Source organism: Pseudophryne corroboree, chromosome 7, assembly GCF_028390025.1.
Source record: "Pseudophryne corroboree isolate aPseCor3 chromosome 7, aPseCor3.hap2, whole genome shotgun sequence".
NCBI lineage: Eukaryota > Metazoa > Chordata > Amphibia > Anura > Myobatrachidae > Pseudophryne > Pseudophryne corroboree.
This window is the reverse complement of record NC_086450.1, coordinates 418,173,028-418,200,199: the sequence shown is the minus strand read 5'-3', so window position 1 is coordinate 418,200,199 and position 27,172 is coordinate 418,173,028. Positions and strand designations below refer to the sequence as shown.

Sequence of the window (27,172 nt, the reverse complement as noted above, 5' to 3'; positions counted from 1 at the left end):
CACTAGGGAGGCCAATCCAGGGCCATTTTTCTCTGACGTCCTAGTGGATGCTGGGAACTCCGTAAGGACCATGGGGAATAGCAGGCTCCGAAGGAGACTGGGCACTCTAAGAAAGAATTAGGACTACCTGGTGTGCACTGGCTCCTCCCTCTATGCCCCTCCTCCAGACCTCAGTTAGAATCTGTGCCCGGCTCGAGCTGGATGCACACTAGGGGCTCTCCTGAGCTTCTAGAAAAGAAAGTATATTTAGGTTTTTTATTTTCAGTGAGATCTGCTGGCAACAGACTCATTGCTACGAGGGACTTAGGGGAGAGAAGCGAAGCTACCTGCTTGCAGATAGCTTGGGCTTCTAGGCTACTGGACACCATTAGCTCCAGAGGGATCGAACACAGGCCCAGCCTCGGTCGTCCGGTCCCGGAGCCGCGCCGCCATCCCCCTTGCAGAGCCAGAAGCAAGAAGAACGTCCAGGAAATCGTCGGCTGAAGACTCCGGTCTTCATTAAGGTAGCGCACAGCACTGCAGCTGTGCGCCATTGCTCCCCATGCACACCTCACACTCCGGTCACTGATATGTGCAGGGCGCTGGGGGGGAGGGGCGCCCTGGGCTGCAATAAGATTACCTTACATTTGCAAAAAATACACATAATATAGTCATTAAGACTATATATGTGTAAAATCCCCTGCCATATATCCATAAAAAAAAAAAAAAGCGGGCGAAGTCCGCCGTTAAGGGGGCGGGGCTATCTCCCTCAGCACACTGGTGCCATTTCCTCTCACAGCTCCGCTGGAAGGACGCTCCCCAGGCTCTCCCCTGCAGTTTCCAGGCTCAATAGGGTAAAAAAGAGAGGGGGGGCACTAAATTTAGGCACAAATACTATATATATATATATATATATATATATATATATATATATATATATAGCTGCTATAGGGTAAAATCACTCATTATAGTGTACATCCCTGTGATTTATAGCGCTGTGGTGTGTGCTGGCATACTCTCTCTCTGTCTCCCCAAAGGACTTTGTGGGGTCCTGTCCTCAGTCAGAGCATTCCCTGTGTGTGTGCGGAGTGTTGGTACGGCTGTGTCGACATGTTTGATGAGGAGGCTTATGTGGAGGCGGAGCAGGTGCCGATAAATGTGATGTCACCCCCTGCGGGGTCGACACCTGAGTGGATGGATATGTGGAAGGAATTACGTGACAGTGTCAACTCCTTACATAAGAGGTTTGATGACATAGCAGATGTGGGACAGCCGGCTTCTCAGTCCGTGCCTGCCCAGGCGTCTCAAAAGCCATCAGGGGCTCAAAAACGCCCGCTACCTCAGATGGCAGACACAGATGTCAACACGGATGCTGACTCCAGTGTCAACGACGATGAGACTAGTGTACATTCCAATAGGGCCATCCGTTACATGATTACGGCAATGAAAAATGTGTTGCACATTTCTGACATTAACCCTGGTACCACAAAAAAGGGTATTATGTTTGGGGAGAAAAAGCAACCTGTGGTTTTTCCCCCTTCTGAAGAGTTAAATGAAGTGTGTGATGAAGCGTGGGTTTCCCCCGATAAGAAACTGGTAATTTCCAAAAAGTTACTAAGGGCGTACCATTTCCCGCCAGAGGATAGGATACGTTGGGAGACATCCCTTAGGGTGGATAAAGCGCTCACACGCTTGTCAAAGAAGGTGGCACTACCGTCTCCGGATACGGCCACCCTAAAGGAGCCTGCGGATAGAAAGCAGGAGGCTATCCTGAAGTCTGTATATACACACTCAGGTATTATACTGAGACCGGCTATTGCTTCAGCATGGATGTGCAGTGCTGCAGCTGCGTGGTCAGATTCCCTGTCTGATAACATTGATACCCTTGACAGGGACACTATATTGCTAACTGTAGAGCATATTAAAGACGTAGTCTTATACATGAGAGATGCACAGAGGCATATTTGCCAACTGGCATCTAGAATAAATGCAATGTCCATTTCTGCCAGGAGAGTATTATGGACTCGGCAGTGGACAGGTGATGCGGATTCTAAAAGGCACATGGAGGTTTTGCCTTACAAGGGTGAGGAATTGTTTGGGGATGGTCTCTCGGACCTCGTTTCCACAGCGACGGCTGGGAAGTCGACATTTTTACCCCATGTTCCCTCACAGCCAAAGAAAGCACCGTATTATCAGGTACAGTCCTTTCGGCCCCAGAAAGGCAAGCAGGTTAAAGGCGCGTCCTTTCTGCCTAGAGGCAGAGGTAGGGGGAAAAAGCTGCACCAGACAGCAAGTTCCCAGGAACAAAAGTCCTCTCCCGCTTCCTCTAAGTCCACCGCATGACGCTGGGGCTCCACAGGTGGAGCCAGGTGCGGTGGGGGCCCGTATCCGGAACTTCAGCGACCAGTGGGTTCGCTCACGGGTGGATCCCTGGATTCTACAAGTGGTATCTCAGGGGTACAAGCTGGAATTCGAGACGTCTCCCCCTCGCCGTTTCCTCAAATCAGCCTTGCCAACTACTCCCCCAGACAGGGAGGCGGTGCTGGAGGCGATTCACAAGCTGTACTCCCAGCAGGTGATAACCAAAGTACCCCTCTTTCAACAGGGACGGGGTTACTATTCCACAATGTTTGTGGTACCGAAACCGGACGGTTCGGTGAGACCCATTTTAAATTTGAAATCCTTGAACACTTATATAAGAAGGTTCAAGTTCAAAATGGAATCGCTCAGGGCGGTTATTGCAAGCCTGGACGAAGGGGATTACATGGTATCACTGGACATCAAGGATGCTTACCTGCATGTCCCCATTTACCCTCCTCACCAGGAGTACCTGAGATTTGTGGTACAGGACTGTCATTACCATTTCCAGACGTTGCTGTTTGGTCTGTCCACGGCACCGAGGGTATTTACCAAGGTAATGGCCGAAATGATGATACTCCTTCGAAAAAAGGGAGTTATAATTATCCCGTACTTGGACGATCTCCTTATAAAGGTGAAGTCCAGGGAACAGTTGTTGATCGGAGTAGCACTAGCTCGGGAAGTGCTACAACAGCACGGCTGGATCCTGGATATTCCAAAGTCGCAGCTGGTTCCTACCACGCGTCTACTGTTCCTGGGGATGGTTCTGGACACAGAACAGAAAAAGGTGTTTCTCCCGGAGGAGAAGGCCAAGGAATTGTCATCTCTAGTCAGAGACCTCCTAAAACCAAAACAGGTGTCGGTGCACCACTGCACGCGAGTCCTGGGAAAGATGGTAGCTTCTTACGAAGCAATTCCATTCGGAAGGTTCCATGCAAGGATCTTTCAGTGGGATCTGTTGGACAAGTGGTCCGGATCGCATCTTCAGATGCATCGGCTGATAACCCTGTCTCCAAGGACCAGGGTGTCGCTGTTGTGGTGGCTGCAGAGTGCTCATCTTCTAGAGGGTCGCAGATTCGGCGTACAGGACTGGGTCCTGGTGACCACGGATGCCAGCCTTCGAGGTTGGGGGGCAGTCACACAGGGAAGAAACTTCCAAGGACTATGGACGAGTCAGGAGACTTCCCTACACATAAATATTCTGGAACTAAGGGCCATTTACAATGCCCTAAGTCAGGCAAGACCCCTGCTTCAACACCAGCCGGTGCTGATCCAGTCAGACAACATCACGGCGGTCGCCCATGTAAACCGTCAGGGCGGCACAAGAAGCAGGATGGCGATGGCAGAAGCCACAAGGATTCTCCGATGGGCGGAAAATCATGTGTTAGCACTGTCAGCAGTGTTCATTCCGGGAGTGGACAACTGGGAAGCAGACTTCCTCAGCAGGCACGACCTCCACCCGAGAGAGTGGGGACTTCATCCAGAAGTCTTCCAAATGATTGTACACCGTTGGGAAAGGCCACAGGTGGACATGATGGCGTCCCGCCTCAACAAAAAGCTAAAAAGATATTGCGCCAGGTCAAGGGACCCTCGGGCGATAGCTGTGGACGCTCTAGTGACACCGTGGGTGTACCAGTCGGTTTATGTGTCCCCTCCTCTGCCTCTCATACCCACGGTACTGAGAATAATAAGAAGGAGAGGAGTAAGAACTATACTTGTGGTTCCGGATTGGCCAAGAAGAGCTTGGTACCCAGAACTTCTAGAAATGATCTCAGAGGACCCATGGCCTCTGCTGCTCAGACAGGACCTGCTGCAGCAGGGGCCCTGTCTGTTCCAAGACTTACCGCGGCTGCGTTTGACGGCATGGCGGTTGAACACCGGATCCTAAAAGAAAAGGGCATTCCGGAGGAAGTCATTTTTACGCTGATTAAAGCTAGGAAAGATGTGACCGTAAGACATTATCACCGCATATGGCGAAAATATGTTGCTTGGTGTGAGGCCAGGAAGGCCCCAACAGAGGAATTTCAGCTCGGTCGAATTCTGCACTTCCTACAGTCAGGAGTGACTATGGGCCTAAAATTGGGTTCCATTAAGGTCCAGATCTCGGCTCTGTCGATTTTCTTCCAAAAAGAACTGGCTTCACTGCCTGAAGTTCAGACTTTTGTTAAAGGAGTGCTGCATATTCAGCCCCCTTTTGTGCCTCCAGTGGCACCGTGGGATCTCAACGTGGTGTTGGATTTCCTAAATTCGCATTGGTTTGAGCCACTTAAAACCCGTGGAGCTAAAATACCTCACGTGGAAAGTGGTCATGCTGTTGGCCTTGGCGTCGGCCAGGCGTGTATCAGAATTGGCGGCTTTGTCTTGTAAAAGCCCTTATCTGATTTTTCATATGGATAGGGCGGAATTGAGGACTCGTTCCCAATTCCTTCCTAAGGTGGTTTCAGCTTTTCATGTGAACCAACCTATTGTGGTGCCTGCGGCTACTCGGGACTTGGAGGATTCCAAGTTACTGGACGTAGTCAGGGCCCTGAAAATATATGTTTCCAGGACGGCTGGAGTCAGGAAAACTGACTCGCTATCTATCCTGTATGCACCCAACAAGCTGGGTGCTCCTGCTTCTAAGCAGACTATTGCTCGCTGGATCTGTAGCACGATTAAACTTACACATTCTGCGGCTGGACTGCCGCATCCTAAATCTGTAAAAGCCCATTCCACGAGGAAAGTGGGCTCTTCTTGGGCGGCTGCCCGAGGGGTCTCGGCTTTACAACTTTGCCGAGCTGCTACTTGGTCGGGTTCAAACACATTTGCAAAATTCTACAAGTTTGATACCCTGGCTGAGGAGGACCTTGAGTTTGCTCATTCGGTGCTGCAGAGTCATCCGCACTCTCCCGCCCGTTTGGGAGCTTTGGTATAATCCCCATGGTCCTTACGGAGTTCCCAGCATCCACTAGGACGTCAGAGAAAATAAGAATTTACTCACCGGTAATTCTATTTCTCGTAGTCCGTAGTGGATGCTGAGCGCCCATCCCAAGTGCGGATTGTCTGCAATACTTGTATATAGTTATTGCCTAACTAAAGGGTTATTGTTATGAGCCATCTGTTCGTGAGGCTCAGTTGTTGTTCATACTGTTAACTGGATATAGTATCACGAGTTGTACGGTGTGATTGGTGTGGCTGGTATGAGTCTTACCCGGGATTCCAAATCCCTTCCTTATTGTGTCAGCTCTTCCGGGCACAGTTTCCCTAACTGAGGTCTGGAGGAGGGGCATAGAGGGAGGAGCCAGTGCACACCAGGTAGTCCTAATTCTTTCTTAGAGTGCCCAGTCTCCTTCGGAGCCCGCTATTCCCCATGGTCCTTACGGAGTTCCCAGCATCCACTACGGACTACGAGAAATAGAATTACCGGTGAGTAAATTCTTATTTTTCAATCCCAGGAATCGGAATTGAAAAATGCTCAATCCCGGGATTGAACTGTTCTTCAATTTACCTCCCGCCCCGCCCCCGCCCATTTCAAGTTCAGAAGAAAAAAAAAGAACATACCACTAGATTAAAGTACTCCAGAGGCAGGGAGCAGCACAGTCGTCCTTCTCCATTTGAAATGAGGGCTGGCGGGCGGGCTCATGGTGCAGGGGGCGCGCCGTCCCGGTCACCGCCACACAGGGCTGCGGCTCTGCGCTCAGCTCCTCCACATGAGGAAGACGCGGCCCCACAGTGGAAGAGCTCCAGCCCCTGGCACACAGCGGGGCTCAGGCTGTCAGAGTGCCGGAGCAGAGCCGTGCCGCTGCCATCCTCCCAGCACTCCCTCCCTGGGCATCCGAGCTCCGGTGGCTCCTGTGTGCTGCCCGTCCAGGCTCCCCCGCCCGAGAACACCTCCGTCACCGCTCTGTCACCGCGGGAGGAAGCTGCGGCAGCATTGGCAGACTGGCCTAAAACCCTCAGCTCCCCAGATGAGCCTTCCCCCGGCCGCAACAGGTGGGCGGCTACCTCACTGGCTGTGGTGTCCGAGGTGCAGAGCATGCCACAGCTCCCCGCGCACCCACTCCCGCGACTTCAGCTGCGCCCACTGCTCGTACTTCAGCAGCTTCCTGTCCAGGCTATGGGAGCCAAGCCCAGGGGTGGCCGGCGAGGATGCTGAGGGGGCAGCGGCTGCCATGCTTCCCAGGGGGTTCGCTGACAGATTCCTCTTCAGCCGCCGCCTCCTCCTCGGCAGCAGCGCAGAGTTCGCACTGGACGCCGAGCTCTGGCGGGTTGGCGAGCGGGCGGGCTGGAGGGCAGACGGGCTCTTCAGTGTAAGCGCCGAGCCAGGGGGAAGATATGGGGATGCGCAGCGTGACCTTGCTGATGTCACGCCGCGCACAGCCGATCACGGGCAGCGTCTGAGGCTGAGTCAAGTGCTAGTGCTTAGTGATGCTGCCCGGACACAAAAAAACAACCAATACAGCGCATGCGCAGTTTAATCCCGTGAATCCCGGGATTGGAGGCTCCAATCCCGGAATTCAAATTCCAGCATTTTTGGCCTCAAATCCCGGGATCCCGATGATCCCGGGATTGGCCACCCTAGTAAGCACCTTTTTATTGCAACATAGTATAAAACCTTTATATTGTGTCATCGTGCAGCACATTTATATTGTGTCATTGTACAGTACCTTTCTATTGCATCACTGAACAGTACAGTGTATGTGTGTATATATATATATATATATATATATATATATATATATTCACACATTATATATAAATAAATGCAAAAGTCCTCACTCACTCACTGACTGACTCATCACTAATTCTCTTACTTCCTGATATGTTAGGAAGCTAAAATTCAACATAGGCCTCGGGTGGGAACTAGGAAAATTACATAATTAGAATTTTAATAAACCTCTCCTAAGGGCGCGGCCAAAGTCACCCCATGCCCGTCCGCTGCCTGCACCGCACTGGCCACCTCAAACCCCCAGTAGCCACTTCCCTATACATGTATAAACGGCTTAACCTGGAGCAAAATGTATAAGAGGCTCTACCTGGCGCAATGTGTGTAAGGGGCTCTACCTGGTGTAACGTGTATAAGGGGCCCTACCTGGCTCAACGTGTATAAGGGGCTCTACCTGGCGCAACGTGTATAAGAGACTGTACCTGGCACACTGTTTGTAAGGGGCTCTACCTGGCGTTACATGGGCTCTACCTGGCGTAACATGTGTAAGGGGCTCTACCTGGCGTAACGTGTGTATGGGGCTCTACCTGGCATAACATGTATAAAAGGGGCTTTTACCTGGCGTAATGTGTATAAGGGGCTTTGCTCTACTGTGGTGTAATTGTGTAAGGGGTTCTAACATGGCATAATGTTCTAACATGGCACTACTGTGTGGGTGTAATGTGAATTGGTACTATTCTGTGGACACGCCCTTGTATTTTTGTTGTGCACCTCCAACGCGCACTGTTCCTATTTTCAATGGGGCGCCAAAGGAAACATTCGCCCTGGGCGCCACACGGTCTAGAACTGGCCCTGTCTATATTGCATCATTGTACAGTACATTTGTATCACATCTTAGTATAGAACCCTTATATTGCGTCATTGTACAGCACTGATATGAAGTTTATGGCTGAGACTATTTCTGTGCAGCTTTAGACTGTCTCAGATATTTTATGCAGCAATTTGTGCCCTATAATAAACAGTGAGACGACCCAGCGGGCAATAAGGAGGAGGATAATGATTATAATCCTATTGCTCTAAATTTATTGTATCCTTTCATTTTACAGCAGAAATAGAACAGAAATTAATTCCTTGCTGCTCCCTAGCCCTCACTCGGGCAGTCATTATCTTCCCAAAGAGAACGCTCTCCCTTCCCCAGTATTCTCCAGCAGTTGTGCAAGTGCAAGTATCCAGCATAATTAGGTGTGCTGGGGCTTGTAGTTCCACAATAGCTGGAGGTCAACAGGTTGTATAATACTAGTGTGCTTAATATGACTACACCAATTTGTTCTCTATGCATCCGTTGTGTTTAACAATGTTCTACCTCTGCTCACAGACACTCTCTGTTCACTCTGCAGTGCTGGTTGCTAATTGCTCATGAGGCTTTGCACCAAGGAGGGTCCAGGCTGCTGCACTTCATGACTCTGCATGCTTTATGCAATATTCTGTATGCTTCACTGTTAAGATTAGCCAGGATGAGAGGCGGACTGAGTGCATGTGGCTCCCCCTGCACAAGCAGAGTTGCATGAAGTGGGACATATCTCCTGACTGTCCCTGCAGTCAAATCCCGATAGGGGACAGCCCCACCTTAATTTGTATTGTCCAACCAGAATAGGGCACGTGACAGATCATGCTGCTCTCTCTACTCTTGCTTGGCCAGATACAGGGATGTTGGGCCCCTGTTTGGAAATACAATACAGTGTTTGGCCCACAAACCTCACATTACGTTAATAACCCTTATATTTAGCAAAGTGTCACCACATAGGAACAACCTTTTCAGCCCCTCACATTCATGAGCCACCTCATAATATATCATATCCCCTATCAGTTCCCACGTTTATTAAAGAGAGACTACATAACATTGATACCCCAACTTTCCTCCACATAACACTAAGACGCCACCGCTCACAAAATATTAATACCCCACACACACATCATATAATGCATACAACTTTAACAACTTCCCACAACCTCCCCTCCACACACCTGCAGCAGCCACTTGTGTAGAGAATAGGGTGAAGAGGGAATGGAGGGTGGTAGGATGGGAGGAGAGGACAGGAAAGGGGAGGGACAGTTTGCTGCTCTGCTGCACAGCTCATAGGTTGTTTTCAGGGGAGGGGCCATCCGCTAGCAATGGCTGGCGGACCCTTTTAGAGTGGGCCAAAGCAGATAAATGCAGACCACCTGGACTAGGTTCACCGCAGACCCTCTCCTAGGTTTTATGGTTTTCTTTTTGGTTATCCAGAGAGCAGATAGACACACAGACCTCTAGGTGGGGCCCTAAGTCACCCAGTGACTATACAGTACTGCTTGGCATAACCAGCCTGACATAAAACATTGGAAGATTTGTGTACAACTGTTTTGACTCCACATTATATAAATTATGTGTTGAAGTTCTAGTTCACCTTGAATATTTTCTTGTGAGTAATAAACCTAGCATTTATGATGTGTAAAGGGTAAGTGCTGAGCATTTTACACAATTAACAATGCACTGAAAATGACAGCAGCGGACCATTATTAACCACCCGTCAGTCCATCTTTCCTACTTACTGGAAGACCTTAGTATGTAGTGTTTAAATTATTGATACATTTCCTGTACCTCTTCTAAGGATTGCAATACCACTTAATACTTGTCCAGGTTGTTCTGGCCATGCATTAAACTCATTGCTTTCCATTTGTACAGGGAATGTGGTTTATTAACTGCTTCATAAGAGGCCATTAATGAGGAGCAAATCAGCTGCTCCACAGTAAAAAAGCATCTTTGGAACCTCCGTCCACCTAGGTTTGCACAGATGCGCTTATCTTAGCGCTAAGCCACGTAGGTTTGTGCAGCAACATGACAGTGTGCACAAATGACCTCCAGCAAAATGGAGGAGTTGGGCGGAGTGAAGATAAGGGGGTGGAGACATATTATGGAGGTTGCACAGGCATTTCCACTGCGCTAAAGGCATCAGTTTGCATTAACTTGGAGCTGGTGGCTTGGGATCTCTTCCTATACTTCTAATAGGAGACTACATGGTGTTTCAAAATAAAGGTAACAGAAACTTGTGTGTGTATATTATGTATCTTATGTGTTACAGTAGACGTTGAGTGACAGCCGGTGTGCCACACTACACTATCCAGGAATGTGCATGGTGTGTGGAACATTATTTACAAAGTTACGGGTCAAGACGGAATGTCGACCCTTTCCTGACATCCGTAACAACTGGGTTCCAGGACAGTTTCCAGAGACCTGCACCACCAATCAAAACTATCCTGTTATGGGTGGAAATGTTCTGGCAGTCAGCGTCGGTGGCTAATCATAATTAAGGACGTTCCGGCAGGCCCCGCAGCACCACGAGCAATGTGTGAGGATGGGGAAAAAGGGTCACCTACCTTTTTTTTAAACACCCTGTATTCTGTGCTTCCGTATTGCGCTTGTGCTTATTTCCATGTTATACAGTGGAGCAAAAAAAGTATTTGGACAGCCACCGATTGTGCAAGTTGACCCACTTAAAAAGATGAGAGAGGTCTGTATTTTCCATCATAGGTACACTTCAACTGTGAGAGACAGAATCTGAATAAAAAACAAAACAAAAAAAACAGGAAATCACATTGTATGATTTTTAAACAATTTATTTGTATATTCTTGTGGAAAATAAATATTTGGACAATCAAAAAGTTTAACTCAATACTTTGTAATATAACCTCGGTTGGCAATTACAGAGGTCAAACGTTTACTGTAGTTTTTGACCAGGTTTGCACACACTGTAGCAGATATTTTGGCCCACTCTTCCATGCAGATCTTCTCTAGATCTGTCATGTTTTGGGGCTGTCGTCGGGCAACACGGACTTTCAACTCCCTCCACAGATTTTCTATTGGGTTGAGGTCTGGAGACTGGCTAGGCCACTCCAGGACCTTGAAATGCTTCTTACGGAGCCACTCCTTAGTTGCCCGGGCGGTGTGTTTGGGGTCATTGTCATGTTGGAAGACCCAGCCACGTTTCACCTTCAATGCTCTTACTGAGGAAAGGAGATTTTTGCCCAAAATCTCACGATACATGGCCCCATTCATCCTCTCCTTAATACGGATCAGTCGTCCTGTCCCATTTGCAGAAAAACAGCCCCAAAGCATGATGTTTCCACCCCCATGCTTCACAGTGGGTATGGTGTTCTTGGGATGCCATTCATCATTCTTCTCCCTCCAAACACGGCGAGTGGAGTTTATACCAAAAAGTTCAATTTTGCTCTCATCTGACCACATTACATTCTCCCAATCCTCCTCTGGATCATCCAGATGGTCACTGGCAAACTTTAGACGGGCCTGGACATGTGCTGGCTTAAGCAGGGGGACCTTTCGGGCGCTGCAGGATTTAAATCCATGACGATGTAGTGTGTTACTAATGGTAACCCTTGTGACTGTGATCCCAGCTCTCTTGAGGTCATTAACCAGGTCCCCCGGTGTAGTTCTGGGCTGATTCCTCACCGTTCTCAAGATCATTGATACCCCACGAGGTGAGATCTTGCATGGAGCCCCAGGTCGAGGGAGATTGTCAGTGATCTTGTATTTCTTCCATTTTTTAATAATTGTGCCAACAGTTGATCTCTTCTCACCAAGCTGATTGCCTATTGTCGAGTAGCTCATCCCAGCCTATTGCAGCTCTACAATTTTGTCCCTGGTGTCCTTAGACAGCTCTCTGGTCTTGGCCATGGTGGAGAGGTAGCAGTCTGACTGTTTGAGGGTGTGGACAGGTGTCTTTTATACAGATAACCAGTTCAAACAGGTGCCATTAATACAGGTAACGAGTGGAGGATAGAAGAGCTTCTTAAAGAAGAAGTAACAGGTCTGTGAGAGCCAGAAATCTTGCTGCTTGGTAGGTTTCCAAATATTTATTTTCCACAAGAATATAGAAGTAAATTGTTTAAAAATCATACAATGTGATTTCCTGGGTTTTTCTTTCTTCAGATTCTGTCTCTCACAGTTGAAGTGTACCTATGATGGAAATTACGGACCTCTTTCGTCATTTTTAAGTGGGTCAACTTGCACAATCGGTGGCTGTCCAAATACTTTTTTGCTCCACTGTATGAAGCTGCACATACAAAAAATTGCCACCTGTAATAAATAAAGCTGTTACCTCAAGTTCAGCAAATATGAGCCATAAATTAGGCTAAACAGAGAAATAATTTAGCACAAAAACCCAAGGAGTCAATCTACGTCATTATTGCGCTGGTGCTGCGTATGAGTATGCAATTGCGTAGGACTTTACGATTGCTCCGGTGGGCATCTAACTTCTTTCCCGGGCGGCAACTTCAGTTGCGATGATTAGCCATTCCGAAACCTAGAATAACGCAGCTGCGTAGGCATGTGTGTACAAACATGGATTAGGCCCAGTGTTTCTCCTCGTGCTGTGTTACATCACTACACATCGGCAGGACACAGATCGTAAAGAAGCAGCGGTAGCAGCCATCACAATCCAGAAAATGAATGCCAACCCCATCGGTTTGGAGAGAAATCATTTTTGGCTGAGAACCCTTGGTCATCCCATCCCTAGGCCCCATAGATCTCCGGACAGCCTGTTGCAGAAGTTTTTAATGTGCGGGTGATGGGCGCCTGCAGGGTGACTACGGGTGTGCCCTCGGGCTGTAGTGCCCCGGGCGGCTGCCCTGCTAGCCCGCACCTAAAACCGCCACCAATACTACACACAAGCAGCGTGCACCATAAAGTGTATAGACAGCAGTGAATCAAAATCTTATTTGTTCTGATCAGCAAAGACATAAAGAGCTCGCCATTACCATTTTAATGTTCATCTATCATGGAAAATAAAGAAAACAATTTTTTTCTTAGTAAATGTACCTAGTAGATAATGTTCTATTATTATACCCCACCAACAGTGTCGGACTGGGGCATGAAGGCCCAACAGGGGGATGCTGCTGTAGGGACCAGTGACGTGCGGTGGGGTGAGGCAGGTGAGGCAGAGCCTTTCCTGTCATACTAACGTTTGCACCATAGTTTTTACTGTATAAAGTATATGTAAAATACAAAGAATATGTTTGAAATATCTTTTTTGTATTATTCAAATCATTTTTATAGCCAAATCTCTGCAGTAAAAAGTCTATGGGTGGTGAGGCAGTGCCTCCCCTGTCTATCTTTTCCGCACCTCTCAGATCAAAACTCACAAAAATTTCCAGGGGTTTTTACTGCTGCACCTGTGTGTAATGCCCAGATGTACCCTTAGGCAAATATATTGCGTTTAAATCTGTCTCTGGTGCTAGCTAGTGCCTCCTGAGCTATTTAGCTCACCACACGTCCCTGGTAGGGACCCATGCTTAAAGGTGTAGCCAGGTTCCAGTGGGGGCGTGGCCAGCTGCCACAGAGGTTTAGCTTACCATTACATGTTCTGTGCCCCTTGGTAAATATATAATAAACCAAATTATTGTGAAGTATAATGTAACATAAGTATAATGCATAAATCCAGTGCACTAGAATAGTCTAGAACTTGATCCCTAGAGGAGGCGGAGAGCCCACAGGCAGTAGGGCCCACCGGTGGTTTCCCCTGTTCCCCTGTGGGCCAGTCCGACCATGCCCACCAATATTTATCCTGTGTGTTGGAGATCCAAAAATAATTTGAATACACCAAATAGTGCTTTTATTACTGCCTAAATTTCCCTGTAAACAATAAAATGATGCACGTTCTGTGGGCATACACTGGGTAAGGTTTGATGATGGAGTGCCTTGACGTCATACGCCAGTTGATTTGTAGCGATCAGCAGCCTGGTGCCCGGAAGCTGCCTTCTCTATTATATACTGACTGATTTCATGACGGCACCCGTGCTCAGAAACTTCTTGTGACAACGCAGGGACCCTGGATGTAAAAGTTCTGGAATACACCCACACACAGCTTACCTTTGGCTTATTGCCACACCTGCTGATACCGCTGTGGGTGTTGGGTTGTACTCTATTGTCCTGAGGTAAATCTGACAAAGAGAAAAGACTATTTAAAAACAGACAATAGATATTTTTATCAGGAGCTGAGTGAAGCCAGCTTTTGTATTCTACGGCTAGGCAGGTACCCAGACTAGGTAGCATTAAAGGGAAAGTGTCACATAAAGTCTATATTTCTGTGTTCTACCTGGTCCCTCCCATATAGCAGGTGATGGTATTGCCATACAAGGACCTGACCCAAAACCCAAATCTCTGCGGTTTGGGGGAGGTGGTACAAACAGACTGATTACCCCAGCAGGTCACGTGACGTTCGCGGCCTATGGCAGTATCCATGCTGTCAGGTGTGACCACTGACTGTGGCTTCTCTAGATAGCACAAGTCCTGGAAGGAAATGGCGTTCCTGCTAGTTGTGGATTTATGGGTGTGATGTTACACAAAAGGACTATTCATGAATCAGTGTAAAGAGTGGAGAAGTGAGCCAGTACAGAAGTTGCCCATGGCAACCAATTAGTGTTGAGGTAACATTTATAAAATGCAGTCTATAAAATCATACATAGCAGCTGATTGGTTGCCATGGGCAACTTCTCCACTTGCTCACTTCTCCACTATTTTCAATGCTTCATGAATAGAGCCCCAAAGTCTTCTCTGCTTCTATTGTGACCCTTTTACTTAACGAATCCCCCTTCGTAGTTTCAGCTTCATAATATCTGCTTAAAAGGACCCTAATGTATAGTCCAACACTTCTAAGTCCACTTATAATGTAGACAGATGTCCAGCAATATTTCTTAATGCAGTGTCCTAAGCTCTGCCATTACAGTCCAGATATTAAGGATATCCATGCTTGAGCACAGGTTACTTAACCACCTGGACACAAGCATGGGTATCCTTAAATCCTGGACTGTAATGGCAGAGTTTGGAAACTCTCTTACTGAATTAGCAATTTTACTGTTATAAGTTGGAATATACTGTATTTGTCCATAACTCTTTACACACATCTCCTACTTGTCACCAGGTTCCACATCTTACCAGGCCGCAGTGCGAGATATAAAGCATTTTTTCCCCGAAGGGCTCATCTGCGATCAGCAGTCTGTTGTGCTAGAAGCTGAACAGGTAGGATATATGATTTTTTTCTGGCCCCTCTCATTTTCTTCACCAATGCCATTATAACATGGACCTGTGCTTGCGCACAGTGGGTGCAGCCATTTTGCTGGTTGCACCAATATTTATAAAAATACATTAAACTATTTTATCAAGAACTTGTGCCATCAGTGAGCTATGCTATTGAACTGATCTTTATATATTGGCTTGTACCACAACATGGGTGCATACGCTGCATGTAGGTGACAGTTGCACTTTAAGGGCGGTATTCAATTATTTTCACCCCCCTTCCACACCTGTTCTGTTTCTGCTGACGAGCGTGGTATTATCATTTCAGCCCGCTACCCCCGGGGTAGCGAGGTGCCCTAACCCTTTACGCAGCTAACCCTGTTTGCCATGGGCGTGATATGTGCAATAACGGGGATCACTTTAGAAAGGAGATTGGGCGTGATAGATCATTTGAATACTACCCTAAGGTTCTTACTTAAAGTAAGTTGCAGAATTAGTACCTAGTACCTAACCCTAACTTCCCCCGAGTGACTAATCTTAACCTTTCCCTTACATAGCCTAACCCTAACCCTCCCCTTGTACCTAACCTTCCCCTCCCGTAGCCTGACCCTAACCCTTCCCCCAGTACCTAACCCTAACCTCCCCCTTGTGAATAACCCTAACCTTCCCCTCCCATAGCCTGACCCTAATCCTCACCCTAGTACCTAACCCTAACCTTCCCCGTAGTACCTAAAGGTCCATACACACTATGCAATATCACACATGCTATCACTCATTTTCAGACTTCTGAGCGATATCGTTTGTGATATCGCTCAATGTGTATGCTACGGACGATGAACAATGCGCGGCCATCGTTATCCCCCCCCTCAGTCAGCTGTGCATGCAGTTCAATTTGGACTTACCGGCCAAAACTGCATACACGTGCCAGCTGCGGCATGACGTCACTGTACGATATTGCTTGCGATATCATACAGTGTGTATACACTATGTTGGCAGTCCGTGAGGGGAGGAGAAGCACTATGCAATATCGCTCATGGGGCGTATCACACAGTGTACGGACCTTTACACTCACCTTTCCCTAGTATCTAACCCTAGCCTTCCCCTCCCGTAACCTGACCCTAGCCCTACTGCAAGTACCTAACCATCCCCCAATGCCTAACACTAACCTCCTCCTACTGTCTAACCATAACCCAGCCGGTATCGCCTAGACTTAAACATCGGCATTCTGAGAATATCAACATTCCACATGGCGACATTTGCAGATGTCAACTTTGTGAACCCATCGACATGTTAAATTATGTCATCATTCTAGTGTCGACATGGTAATTGTTGACCAGATATTATTGGGGGCATGTTCTATGACACAGTCACGCCCCAACTTACTTAGGCCAGGCCCCCGTGTCATGATTCCTTATCTTGTTAGGTATGAACATAGCTACCATAGGTGCAGGGGGTGCAGCTGCTATGGGGCCCAAAGTTGAGAGGGGCCACCTTCCCTGTCACAGTTACATGTGTTATATCCAGGGGTGTAGCTGCCATAGGTGCAGAGAGTGCACCTGCTATGGGGCCAAGAGCTGAGAGGGGCCCACCTTTTCTGTCAGTTACATGTGTTATATACAGGGGCGTAGCTACCATAGGTGCAGGGAGTGCAGCTGCTATGGGGCCCAGAGCTGAGAGGGGTCCACCTTCCCTGTCACAGTTACATGTGTTATATACAAGGGTGTAGCTACCATAGGTGCAGGGCGGGCAGCTGCTATGGGGCCCAGAGCTGAGAGGGGCCACCTTCCCTGTCACAGTTACATGTGTTATATACAAGGGTGTAGCTACCATAGGTGCAGGGAGTGCAGCTGCTATAGGCCCAGAGCTGAGAGGGGCCACCTTCCCTGTCACAGTTACATGTGTTATATACAGGGGTGTAGCTACCATAGGTGCAGGGAGTGCAGCTGCTATGGGGCCCAGAGTGGAGAGGGATCCACCTTCCCTGTCACAGTTACATGTGTTATATACAGGAATGTAGCTACCATAGGTGCAGGGAGTGCAGCTGCTATGGGGCCCAGAGCGGAGAGGTGCCACCTTCCCTGTCACAGTTACATGTGTTATATACAAGGGTGTAGCTACCATAGGTGCAGGGAGTGCAGCTGCTATAGGCCCAGAGCTGAGAGGGGCCACCTTCCCTGTCACAGTTACATGTGTTATATACAGGGTATAGCTACCATAGGCACAGGGAGTGCAGCTGCGATGGGGCCCAGAGTTGAGAGGGGCCACCTTCCCTGTCACAGTTACACATGTTATACAGGGGCGTAGCTACCATAGGTGCAGGGAGTGCAGCTGCTATGGGGCCCAGAGCTGAGAGGGCATACCCTCCAACATTTTACACACAAAAGCAATACAAATTAGAAAATGGGGCTTGGCCACGGGTACAGGTGACGTGGCCACGCCCCTTTTCCTATACTTTCAACGGAAGCTTGGAGAGCCAAAAATCGGTACAGACCATAAAAAAAGGTACTGTACCTGCCAAAAAGGTACAGTTGGAGGGTATGAGAGGGGCCACCTTCCCTGTCACAGTTACACATGTTATATACAGGGGCGTAGCTACCATAGGTGCAGGGAGTGCAGCTGCTATGGGGCCCAGAGCTGAGAAGGGCCACCTTCCCTGTCACTGTGTTGCATGTGTTATATTAATACTGGTCAGTCTGCTGCTTACAGCTGAGCTTGGCCACGCACCCTTCACAAATCCAAATCTGGTTGTGTATTTTACACTTTACCACCTGGCACCATAATCTCTTCATTTGCATTTGCTGCTAACGCGAAATCAGCGCCTACATTCACAGCCACAAATCAGTGGCAGGACATTCGTAACTCACTGAATTCTGTCACAAATGGAACGGAAGGAAGTGTTAACACAACACTAGAAGATTTGGCTGGGATTTGGGATACCAGGCAGACAGCACAGCTTTTCGAAACATACCATGAGACTTTTGCCCAAAATAGCTATCATGAAAGAACAAGGCGTATGTTGGTATTTTTGGTTGTCCTGAATTTATCGGGAAGTGATGAGTGCGCAGGGGGAGGCGCGCTAGGCATTATATGTGTTACATTTACAATGAATATCGTTTCCTGCCACCATACACTGTGTACCTGTGATTAATGCCCAGCTGTGTTCTTATACATTTTAATGCTTAAAATATGTATTAATATGCAAAAAGCAATTATTTATATGCTGAAACTGCTTAGATGAGGTTTTTCATATTCATAAAGCTATTACCAATTTTCTTATGGGACTCTGCTAATCGACGTGTGTGACATGCGTTAACTAATCGCTTAGTGTTGGTCTGCTGGATACATGTACATTCAAATGTCCTTCACCTATAACTCAGTGGGAAACTTCATGCACATTTACTAAAGATTTTAAAACCGACAAGTGGAGGAGTTTACCTTAGCAACCAGATTCTTTTATTTGCTAGAATGCTGGTGGTCATTCCGAGTTGTTCGCTAGCTGCTTTCGTTCGTTCTGCAGCGATGAGGCAAAAAAATGGCACTTCTGCGCACGTGCGTCGTACTATTGCAACGAACGATGTAGTTTCACACAAGGCCTAGCAAAGCTTTTCAGTCGCACTCCTGGCCGCAGAGTGATTGACAGGAAGAGGGCGTTTCTGGGTGTCAACTGACCGTTTTCAGGGAGTGTTCGGAAAAACGCAGGCGTGCCAGGAATAATGCAGGCATGGCTGGGCGAACGCAGGGCGTGTTCGTGACGTCAAAACAGGAACTGAACAGACTGAAGTGATCGCAAGCGCTGAGTAGGTTTTGAGCTACTTTAAAACTGCACAAAAAAAGTTTGCCGCCGCTCTGCGATCCTTTCGTTCGCACTTCTGCTAAGCTAAAATACACTCCCAGTGGGCAGCGGCATAGCGTTTGCACGGCTGCTAAATAATAAAAACTGCTGGCGAGCGATCAACTCGGAATGACCACCGCAATACAGAAATGATAGTGTGGGTGCTCTTGGCAACGCGGCTGCTTTTCAGCGCTGTCCAGTAAGTATGTATCAGTCAGTGCTAGCACATCATGTGTGTGGTAGCTGAGAAAGACCCATATTGCAGGGACCGCAGCAGAGAGCTGTAATCTGATGCCTTGGCTTACTTCGCTGGTGTGACACTTCCTGGGGCCAATTGCTGATCTACAAACAAATTATTTGCAGGGGGGGGAGTCAAGAGCATCAGAATCCCTTGCCCAGTATTATCTGTTCTAGAGTCACGATGTCCTTAATCCTACAGAGGCCAGGAGAGTGAGGAATTACAGGATGCTCCAGTGCCTAAGAAGTGCAGGGAGATAGAAATATACAGATATATACTCTGTGCGCTAAACACTTTATCACCTTTATGTTTCTAGATCTCCAGACTGACACAAGATGTCTTGTTCAGCAGCAGAACGCAGCGGCAGACACGGAAGACCCTCCTGTGCCAGCAGGGACAATCACAGCGTATAGGTAATTTCCCCTATGGCCTACCTGTTAGTCCCACATGAGAGAGGTGTAACCAGCAGAGGCAACACAAAACTAAAGGTGATGTTATGCCGCTGAATAGGCAAATTTAAAATGTGGGGCCCAACATTGAAACCCCACCACAACCACCACCACCACCCTATTTTGGAACCAAGGGGTTATGGCATTGCTTGTGTGCTGTGGTGGGGCAGGCGCCATGAGATATTTTGTGGCCGGTACTTTCAGGGGGCATGGCCACACCTAGTTGTGACTACGGTGCAGGTTAGCGGGTGCTACACCATTTTGGGGAATGACTGCACTTCCCTTGTAGGCCATGTTCACCAAATAGTCCCTCTCCTCACAGAGGGCAGGATATATTAACGTACATCGCCGCCCCTCGCCTCTCATCGCAGCGATGTTGATCGCATATGTACTAACAAATGCGATCAACATCGCAATGCGGGGACGGAGGCCCCCCGCGATACCTGTGAGGTGGTCTGCAGGGGGTATCCGTCACTTCCCAGGGGTCTCCACACTGCCCGCACGCCGGGAAGCAGCAGCAGGCTGTCCCCGGCGCCTCCTCCTCCCCCCTGCACCCGGAAGGACTTCCGGCTGCGTTGCTAGTGAGAGGAGGAGATTACCTTCCGGGACAAGGGCTGCCTGGAGGAAGGTATGCCAGGAGGGAGGGGGGTCGGCGTCTGCGGCGGCCGGCGATAAGAAGCCCATAGGCTTCTATAGGGTATCGCCATCCAAAGAAAAACCGGCGGTGGGGTCTTGGCACATTTGAAAATGCTGTAAACCCCCCGAAAATGGGGATTTTACTGCATTTTTCCTTTAGTACATCCCGCCCAGAATCCCTGGCTGTGAGCATGCCTAGGCCCAGGTGTAGAGAATGATAGATAAATTAGAATTTACAAATAAATTGATTGTGGGAATGGGATTGGCAGCCATGAAGAAATCATGAAGCCTCTCTGATGACACTAATGTTTATGTGCATGCTGTCAATATTCTGCTTACCTGTGGGCACACACTATGTGATATATCGTTCGTACAGTCAACCAACGATATATCGCTAGTGCATCGACTTGTATGTACAGCCAATGACTGTGAATGGCTTAGTTCGTTCACAGGGGTGTAGTATGGCTGATCGGCGGTCTCCTGACCGCCGGTCAGCTTACCGACGCCGGGATCCCGGCAGCATACCGACGCCGGGATCCCGGCGGGGAGGGGCGAGTGCAGCAAGCCCCTTGCGGGCTAGCTGCGCTCGCCACGCTGCGGGCTCGGTGGCGACCTGCGGTCGCCACTGGTTCTATTCTTACTCTATGGGTGTCGTGGACACCCACGAGTGGAAATAGTCCCTGTTGGTCGGCATGCCGACCATCGGGATACTGACCCGGCGGGATGGTGGAGGAGGTCATGTGACTGTCGGTCAGCAGACCGGCGGTCACATGAATACCACCCGTTCACAGACATATCAGGTCGTCCTTGCAGCACAGCTAATGCTGATCTATCATGCAGAAATATTGGTGCATTGCATGTGTGCTCGGCCGACCGGCCGGTTATTTGGCTGCGGGAATGGCCGACAATTACATCACCACTGTCAATGTAAATACCTGCCCAGTTGTGATGTCTGCCCAGATATATCGAGCTGTCGGTTAGTATGGCTTACCAATCAGTCGGCTGGTGGGTCGCTCAGGTATATTCCCAGCCTTAGATTTCCGCCAAAGGGTTTGGGATGGTAAAGCAAGGTGTTGGTAATTGTGGAGGACCTGAAGCTTGCTAGATGTTTGCACTCAGCACTGAAGAATAGTTGTATACTTTGCATGGGACAAATTTTGCACCTTTAAGCAATATAAGCCAGGCATTATTTTAGGAGAAAAATGTGAATATTTAATGTCAGGAATGGTTCTAAGATGGCAGAAGGTTGGGGGTACATTTACTAAGTGCCCCATTGTTGGTTCCGGCTGCAGGATATAAAACTGCAATATTATTATTATTACACGCCAAACATTTTTGGTTTTGCATTTAATATTATTGCTAGTTTAAATCCCGCGGCCAGATACAGCGTCGCTTAGTACCTATACCCCTTCATCTTTGATGTGACGCGCACATTTGTGAAAACTGTGCCCCTAGGCATGCGTCTCATGAGAGCTGGGCTGTTCATTTCAACGTACGCTGGGCAGAACTTCTAAGCAGATTGGCGCAAGAGCAAGGCTTTGCACACTGAGCAGCAAGCGGACTTGTAAATGGAGTCCACTGTCACTCTCAGGGTTAACAGTAAAGCCCATCGGATATATCCGTGACAAAGACTTGGCGCTTATCCTCTTAAGTGTATGGAAAATGCAAGTCACATACACAGTCACACGTGTGCCCTGCTTATGACGCACGATTGTGTCAGCGTCTCTACACAAGAACACAGCTGTTCTACATATCCGCTACCATCAGACGGCCTCAAGACTCGCCACGCTTTCTCATTAACCCTTTCCGCTCACAGCCCAACGTTGGATGAATTGTCCCAGGCCCTTTCACTTTGCAGACATGTCTGGGTTTTTCAGTCAAATGCCCCAACTAATCCTGGCTAATGTTAAATGGGTTGTGTATACCAAGCGGATTAGTGGAATTGTGTTTGTGTGTCACGAATAATGCAGGACTCTGCGCCTCGCTGTATTTTGTATGTCTTGGGGCTAGGCTTACCCAGTGCGATTGGGGGACAGATGTGGAACTGGTATAATTAAAACTTGTGCGTCTCACATTGTGGAGTTCAGTGTTCTGAGATCAAATAAAAGCAAGTGATATTATATGCTTGTCATTAATTATACATTGGTTATGAATATATGCAGTTTCAATAAATGCAATCAGTAACAGTATGTCCAGCTTCAGTTCCACCAGCATAGGGCGTAATTCTGACATGATGGCGGCAGTAAAATCTTTCTCTAATGGGCAAAACCGTGTGCACTGCAGGTGGGGCAGATATAACGTGCAGAGAGAGTTAGATTTGGGTGGATTATTTTGTTTCTGTGCAGGGTAAATACTGGCTACTTTATTTTTTCAGTAATTTAGATTTCAGTTTAAACACACCCCACCCAAATGTAACTCTCTCTGCACATGGTACATGTGCCTCACCTGCACTGTATATTGGTGGTCATTCCGAGTTGTTCGCTCGCTAGCAGTTTTTAGCAGCCGTGCAAACGCTATGCCGCCTCCCACTGGTAGTGTATTTTAGCTTAGCAGAAGTGCGAACGAAAGGATCGCAGAGCGGCGGCAAATTATTTTTCTGCTGCGGGGTACACTGGGCTCCACAAGGAATTACATCGGGGTGTAGAGTAGGATCTTGATCCGAGGCACCAACAGGCTCAAAGCTTTGACCTTCTTCCCAAGATGCATAGCGCCGCCTCCTATATCACCCCGCCTCCGTGCACAGGAGCTCAGTTTGTAGTTGGTGCCTGCAGTAGCAGGTCACTTAACAGGGGGCTGCTCCAGGCAGCCTATTCTTAGCATAAACTTTAAAGAAATCAGAAGAGGACTTTACTAAGGGCTGATCGACGTCTCTGCTGCAGCTCCATCACCCCCAGCGGCGCTGTATACTCCCACGCCGCGGTTGCCGGGTCACTACAGCTGAGACGTCGGCTTCTTCCTCTGTCCTCACGTGAGTCACACACACGCCGCCATCTCCCGGATCGCGGGGCCGCTGACAAGGGGGAGGTAAGGGGCTTCTGTGCCGCACTTTGCACCACGATCCCGCGCGTCCGCAGTAGGCGGGCTGCACGCGCGCTGGCGTGGACGCAGATTACTGAGCTGATGTTCCACCAGGGTGATTCTATATGGGCACAGGTCAGGGGGGACGTTGTACCATTACTCCCCCACTTTCTTTACTGCCCGCACGCCCGGTGGGGATGCCAGCAGGGGGAGCAGGCCGGACCTGAGGCCCCCCCCCCCCCCCCCCCCCAGCCCCAGGGCACCATTTCTACAATGTTCCTGCCCTGGAGCTGCATATCTCTCCCTCACTCCTGACCAGCGGCCAGCTGAGCTGTTTCTAGGACTGCTGCGGCAAATCCTCCTCTGTGGAACCGCCTGACTGCCAGTGCTGTGCTTCCTACAGGACATTTATTCTACCTGTCACTGTGACTGTGTTAGTTAAGAAAGAGTGCATACCGTCAGGGTTGTGTGGTACAAACACCCTGTGATATACATCCAGTGTTTACTGAGTTTGTTATATCTATTGTCCTAACATATAGCCATACTGAGTATTACTTTGTATTGCTAGTCTAATGCAGTTTATGGTACATTGGGGGTGATTCCGAGTTGTTCGCTCATTAGCTGCTTTTAGCAGCATTGCACACGCTAAGCCTACGCCTACTGGGAGTGTATTTTAGCATAGCAGATTTGCTAACGAAGGGTTCGCTAATTTTCTCGTAACGATTACCCCGCAGTTTCTGAGTAGCTCCAGGCTTACTCTGCCAGTGCGACGAGCTCTGTCCTTTTCGTTCCTGGTTTGACGTCGCAAACACACCCAGCGTTCGCCCAGCCACTCCCCCTTTTCTGCAGACACTCCTGCGTTTTCAACTAGCACGCCTGCGTTTTTCCGCACACTCCCATAAAACGGCCAGTTTCCGCCCAGAAACACCCACTTCCTGTCAATCACACTACGATCAGCAGAGCGATGAAAAAACTTTGTTACACGGTGAGTAAAATACCAAACTTTTGTGCTAATTTACTTGGCGCAGGCGCGCTGCGTACAATGCGCATGCGCAGTTTGCGACTAATCGCTCCGTAGCGAAATTTTTTTACGAGCGAACAACTCTGAATGACCTCCATAATTTCTGCATGGTACGTTTGTGACTATATACGTGTGTGTGTGTGTGTGTGCATATAGCTGCTGCGTGGTTGCCTTATTGCAGGGTATTTCACTCAGCGTGCTATTCCTATATTACTATACCTGTGGGGGCCACGTGTTTCAGGTTTTCTTTGATAATATAGGTTTGTTTCACAAGATATGCTACTGGAGTATTTTTTACTTGTGAATTATAGTCACCATGTGTTCTATTCCTATTGAACCATCGGTCTGTGCCAGCTTCGGCTGTTTCTCTGAGAGTTCTTACTAGGTATAGTGCTGCTAAAAAATATCTTTTTGTACCGGGTTGCCCATTACTGGGGGTCATTCCGAGTTGTTCGCTCGTTATTTTTTTCTCGCAACGGAGCGATTAGTCGCTAATGCGCATGCGCAATGTCCGCAGTGCGACTGCGCCAAGTAAATTTGCTATGCAGTTAGGTATTTTACTCACAGCATTGCAAGGTTTTTTCTTCGTTCTGGTGATCGTAGTGTGATTGACAGGAAGTGGGTGTTTCTGGGCGGAAACTGGCCGTTTTATGGGTGTGTGTGAAAAAACGCTACCGTTTCTGGGAAAAACGCGGGAGTGGCTGGAGAAACGGAGGAGTGTCTGGGCGAACGCTGGGTGTGTTTGTGACGTCAAACCAGGAACGACACTGACTGAACTGATCGCAGATGCCGAGTAAGTCTGGAGCTACTCAGAAACTGCTAAGAACTGTCTATTCGCAATTCTGCTAATCTTTCGTTCGCAATTTTGATAAGCTAAGATTCACTCCCAGTAGGCGGCGGCTTAGCGTGTGCAAAGCTGCTAATAGCAGCTTGCGAGCGAACAACTCGGAATGACCCCCACTGTGCGCATTGTTATGTCTACTACACGTGGCAACGACGTTGGGGCCTTTCCCACACTGCGTGGTAGTGAAGCCACTGACTGCATGGAGGATAATTTAGCAGCTGAGAGTTCTGGTTCAGGGGGTTCCTTACCCCCCAGTGGTTCGGTAGCACCTGGGGCTTCACCGGGCCCACCTTGGGCTACGTTTTTCCACTCTGTTAAACACGCTTGTAACTAGATTGGCACCCCCTGTGGGACCACCTGTGCCGATGCAGCAGTTTATGGTCCCTGCTATTAACCCGCCATGGGCAGATCAAATCTCCACTCAGTTACAGCATTTGAACTGGTCACTGACTAAATCTAAGTGTCACCCTCGCCCGCCTAAGACTGTCGTCTTCTAAACGAGCCATTACCTCCTCCCTATCCACTGCTATCCCAGACGCTTCCTCTGAGGAGGATGGTACATTTACTGATCCCACAGACACTGGCACAGTTGTTTCTGATGGGGAAGGGAAATTATTGGTGGATGTCCCGTATTTGATTGACGCATTTAGGCTCATTCCTCAGGTGTCTGATGTTTCTGAGCCTGAGGCTGTCACTAAAAAGCCGGATAGGTTTACCTCATTCTCAACTCCTGGCTGACATACGTCAGGACTCATGGGTTAATCCGGGAACGGAATCCACACCGCATAAGAGACTGTTGGCTCGCTATCCTCTCCCTGCGGAGCTATGTAAGAAATTGGGAAACTCCTCCCCCTGTAGATTCTCATGTGGCGCGTATGGTAGTTTCTTCTGCTCTGCTAGTAACTAGCGTCACCTCTCTGAAGGAATTGATGGATAGACGTGTGGAGGGTTGTTTTAATGCGATTTACACCCTACCGGGGGCTGTGCATAGGCCAACCATTGCAACAACTTGGGCTGCTGAAACTGTTGAGGCGTGGGCTCAGAGGCTAGAGGCGGAGCAGCCTTCCGACGTGTCTGAGCATGCTCGACAATGTCTCTCGTATATTACCACGGCTTCTCTGTACCTTTTAGGAGGTGTTGGCGGCCGGGCTACTATTACGTCCGTCTTGGCCAGATGTATCCTTTGGTTGAGATCCTGGTCGGTGGGTATGGATTCCAAGAAAACCCTGGAGGTGCTTCCTTTCAAGGGAGACATTCTCTTTGGAGAAGACCTCAATAAGATGGTGGCTGATCTTGCTACTGCTAAAACAGCTTGCCTACCTAGTACGGCTCCTTCCGCACAGAAGGCTAAAAGTATTTTCCCTCGGCCCTTTCGTCCTCCCGGTAAAGCAATGGTCAGGCGTACCCGAAGCAAGCTCGTGCTTCTAGACCCGCCAAGCCTAGACCGAAAAGAGCCTGGGCTGCCCGTCAGCCTGCTTCCACAACTGACAAGCTTCCGCATGACGGGGCGGGACTCCCTCTGGGGGATCCCAGGGTGGGGGACCGACTTCTAGGTTTTGCCCAGGAATGGTTGAAGACCACTTCAGATGCCTGGGTAAGGGAAGTCGTCACTCGAGGTTACGCCGTACCCTTCAGGAATTGTCCCCCTCATCGATTTTGCCTGACAGATGTTCCTTTGGACCCTACAAAGGCAAACACTCTGTATTCGGTGGTACATTCCCTCCTGACCACAGGAGTGGTAGTACAGGTGCCTCTGGCTCAGAGAGGCAAGGGGTACTATTCACCGCTGTTTCTAGTCCCGAAACCGAACGGGTCCTCGCGGCCCATTCTTAATCTGGAGTCCTTGAACAAGCATATGCGGGTCTCCAAGTTTCGTATGGAAACTCTGCGCTGTATTGTTCTGGCCATGGAGCCTGGGGACTATATGGTGTCCCTGGACATACAGGATGCCTACCTGCATATTCCTATCGCATTGTCTCATCAGCAGTACCTGAGGTTTGTGGTTGGCAACCTTCATTACCAATTTAGTGCGTTTCCCTTTGGTTTGACAACGGCTCCCCGAGTTTTCACCAAAGTAATGGCGG

General features: G+C 48.7%; 1 protein-coding gene across 6 annotated transcripts in view; it reads left to right on the top strand.

The window, feature by feature from the left end:
- Window positions 1-27,172, top strand: part of LOC134945472 (dynein axonemal assembly factor 8-like) — a 318,655-nt gene that overhangs the window by 243,274 nt on the left and 48,209 nt on the right. For 4 of the 6 annotated variants that reach the window (XM_063934780.1, XM_063934779.1, XM_063934778.1 and 1 more), the window contains 3 exons: window positions 12,893-12,967; window positions 14,956-15,053; window positions 19,437-19,533. In XM_063934780.1, the coding sequence (XP_063790850.1) occupies window positions 12,893-12,967; window positions 14,956-15,053; window positions 19,437-19,533 (270 nt within the window). The remainder of the gene's footprint in view (window positions 1-12,892; window positions 12,968-14,955; window positions 15,054-19,436; window positions 19,534-27,172) is intronic. The other 2 variants (XM_063934784.1, XM_063934781.1) reach the window with 1 other exon arrangement.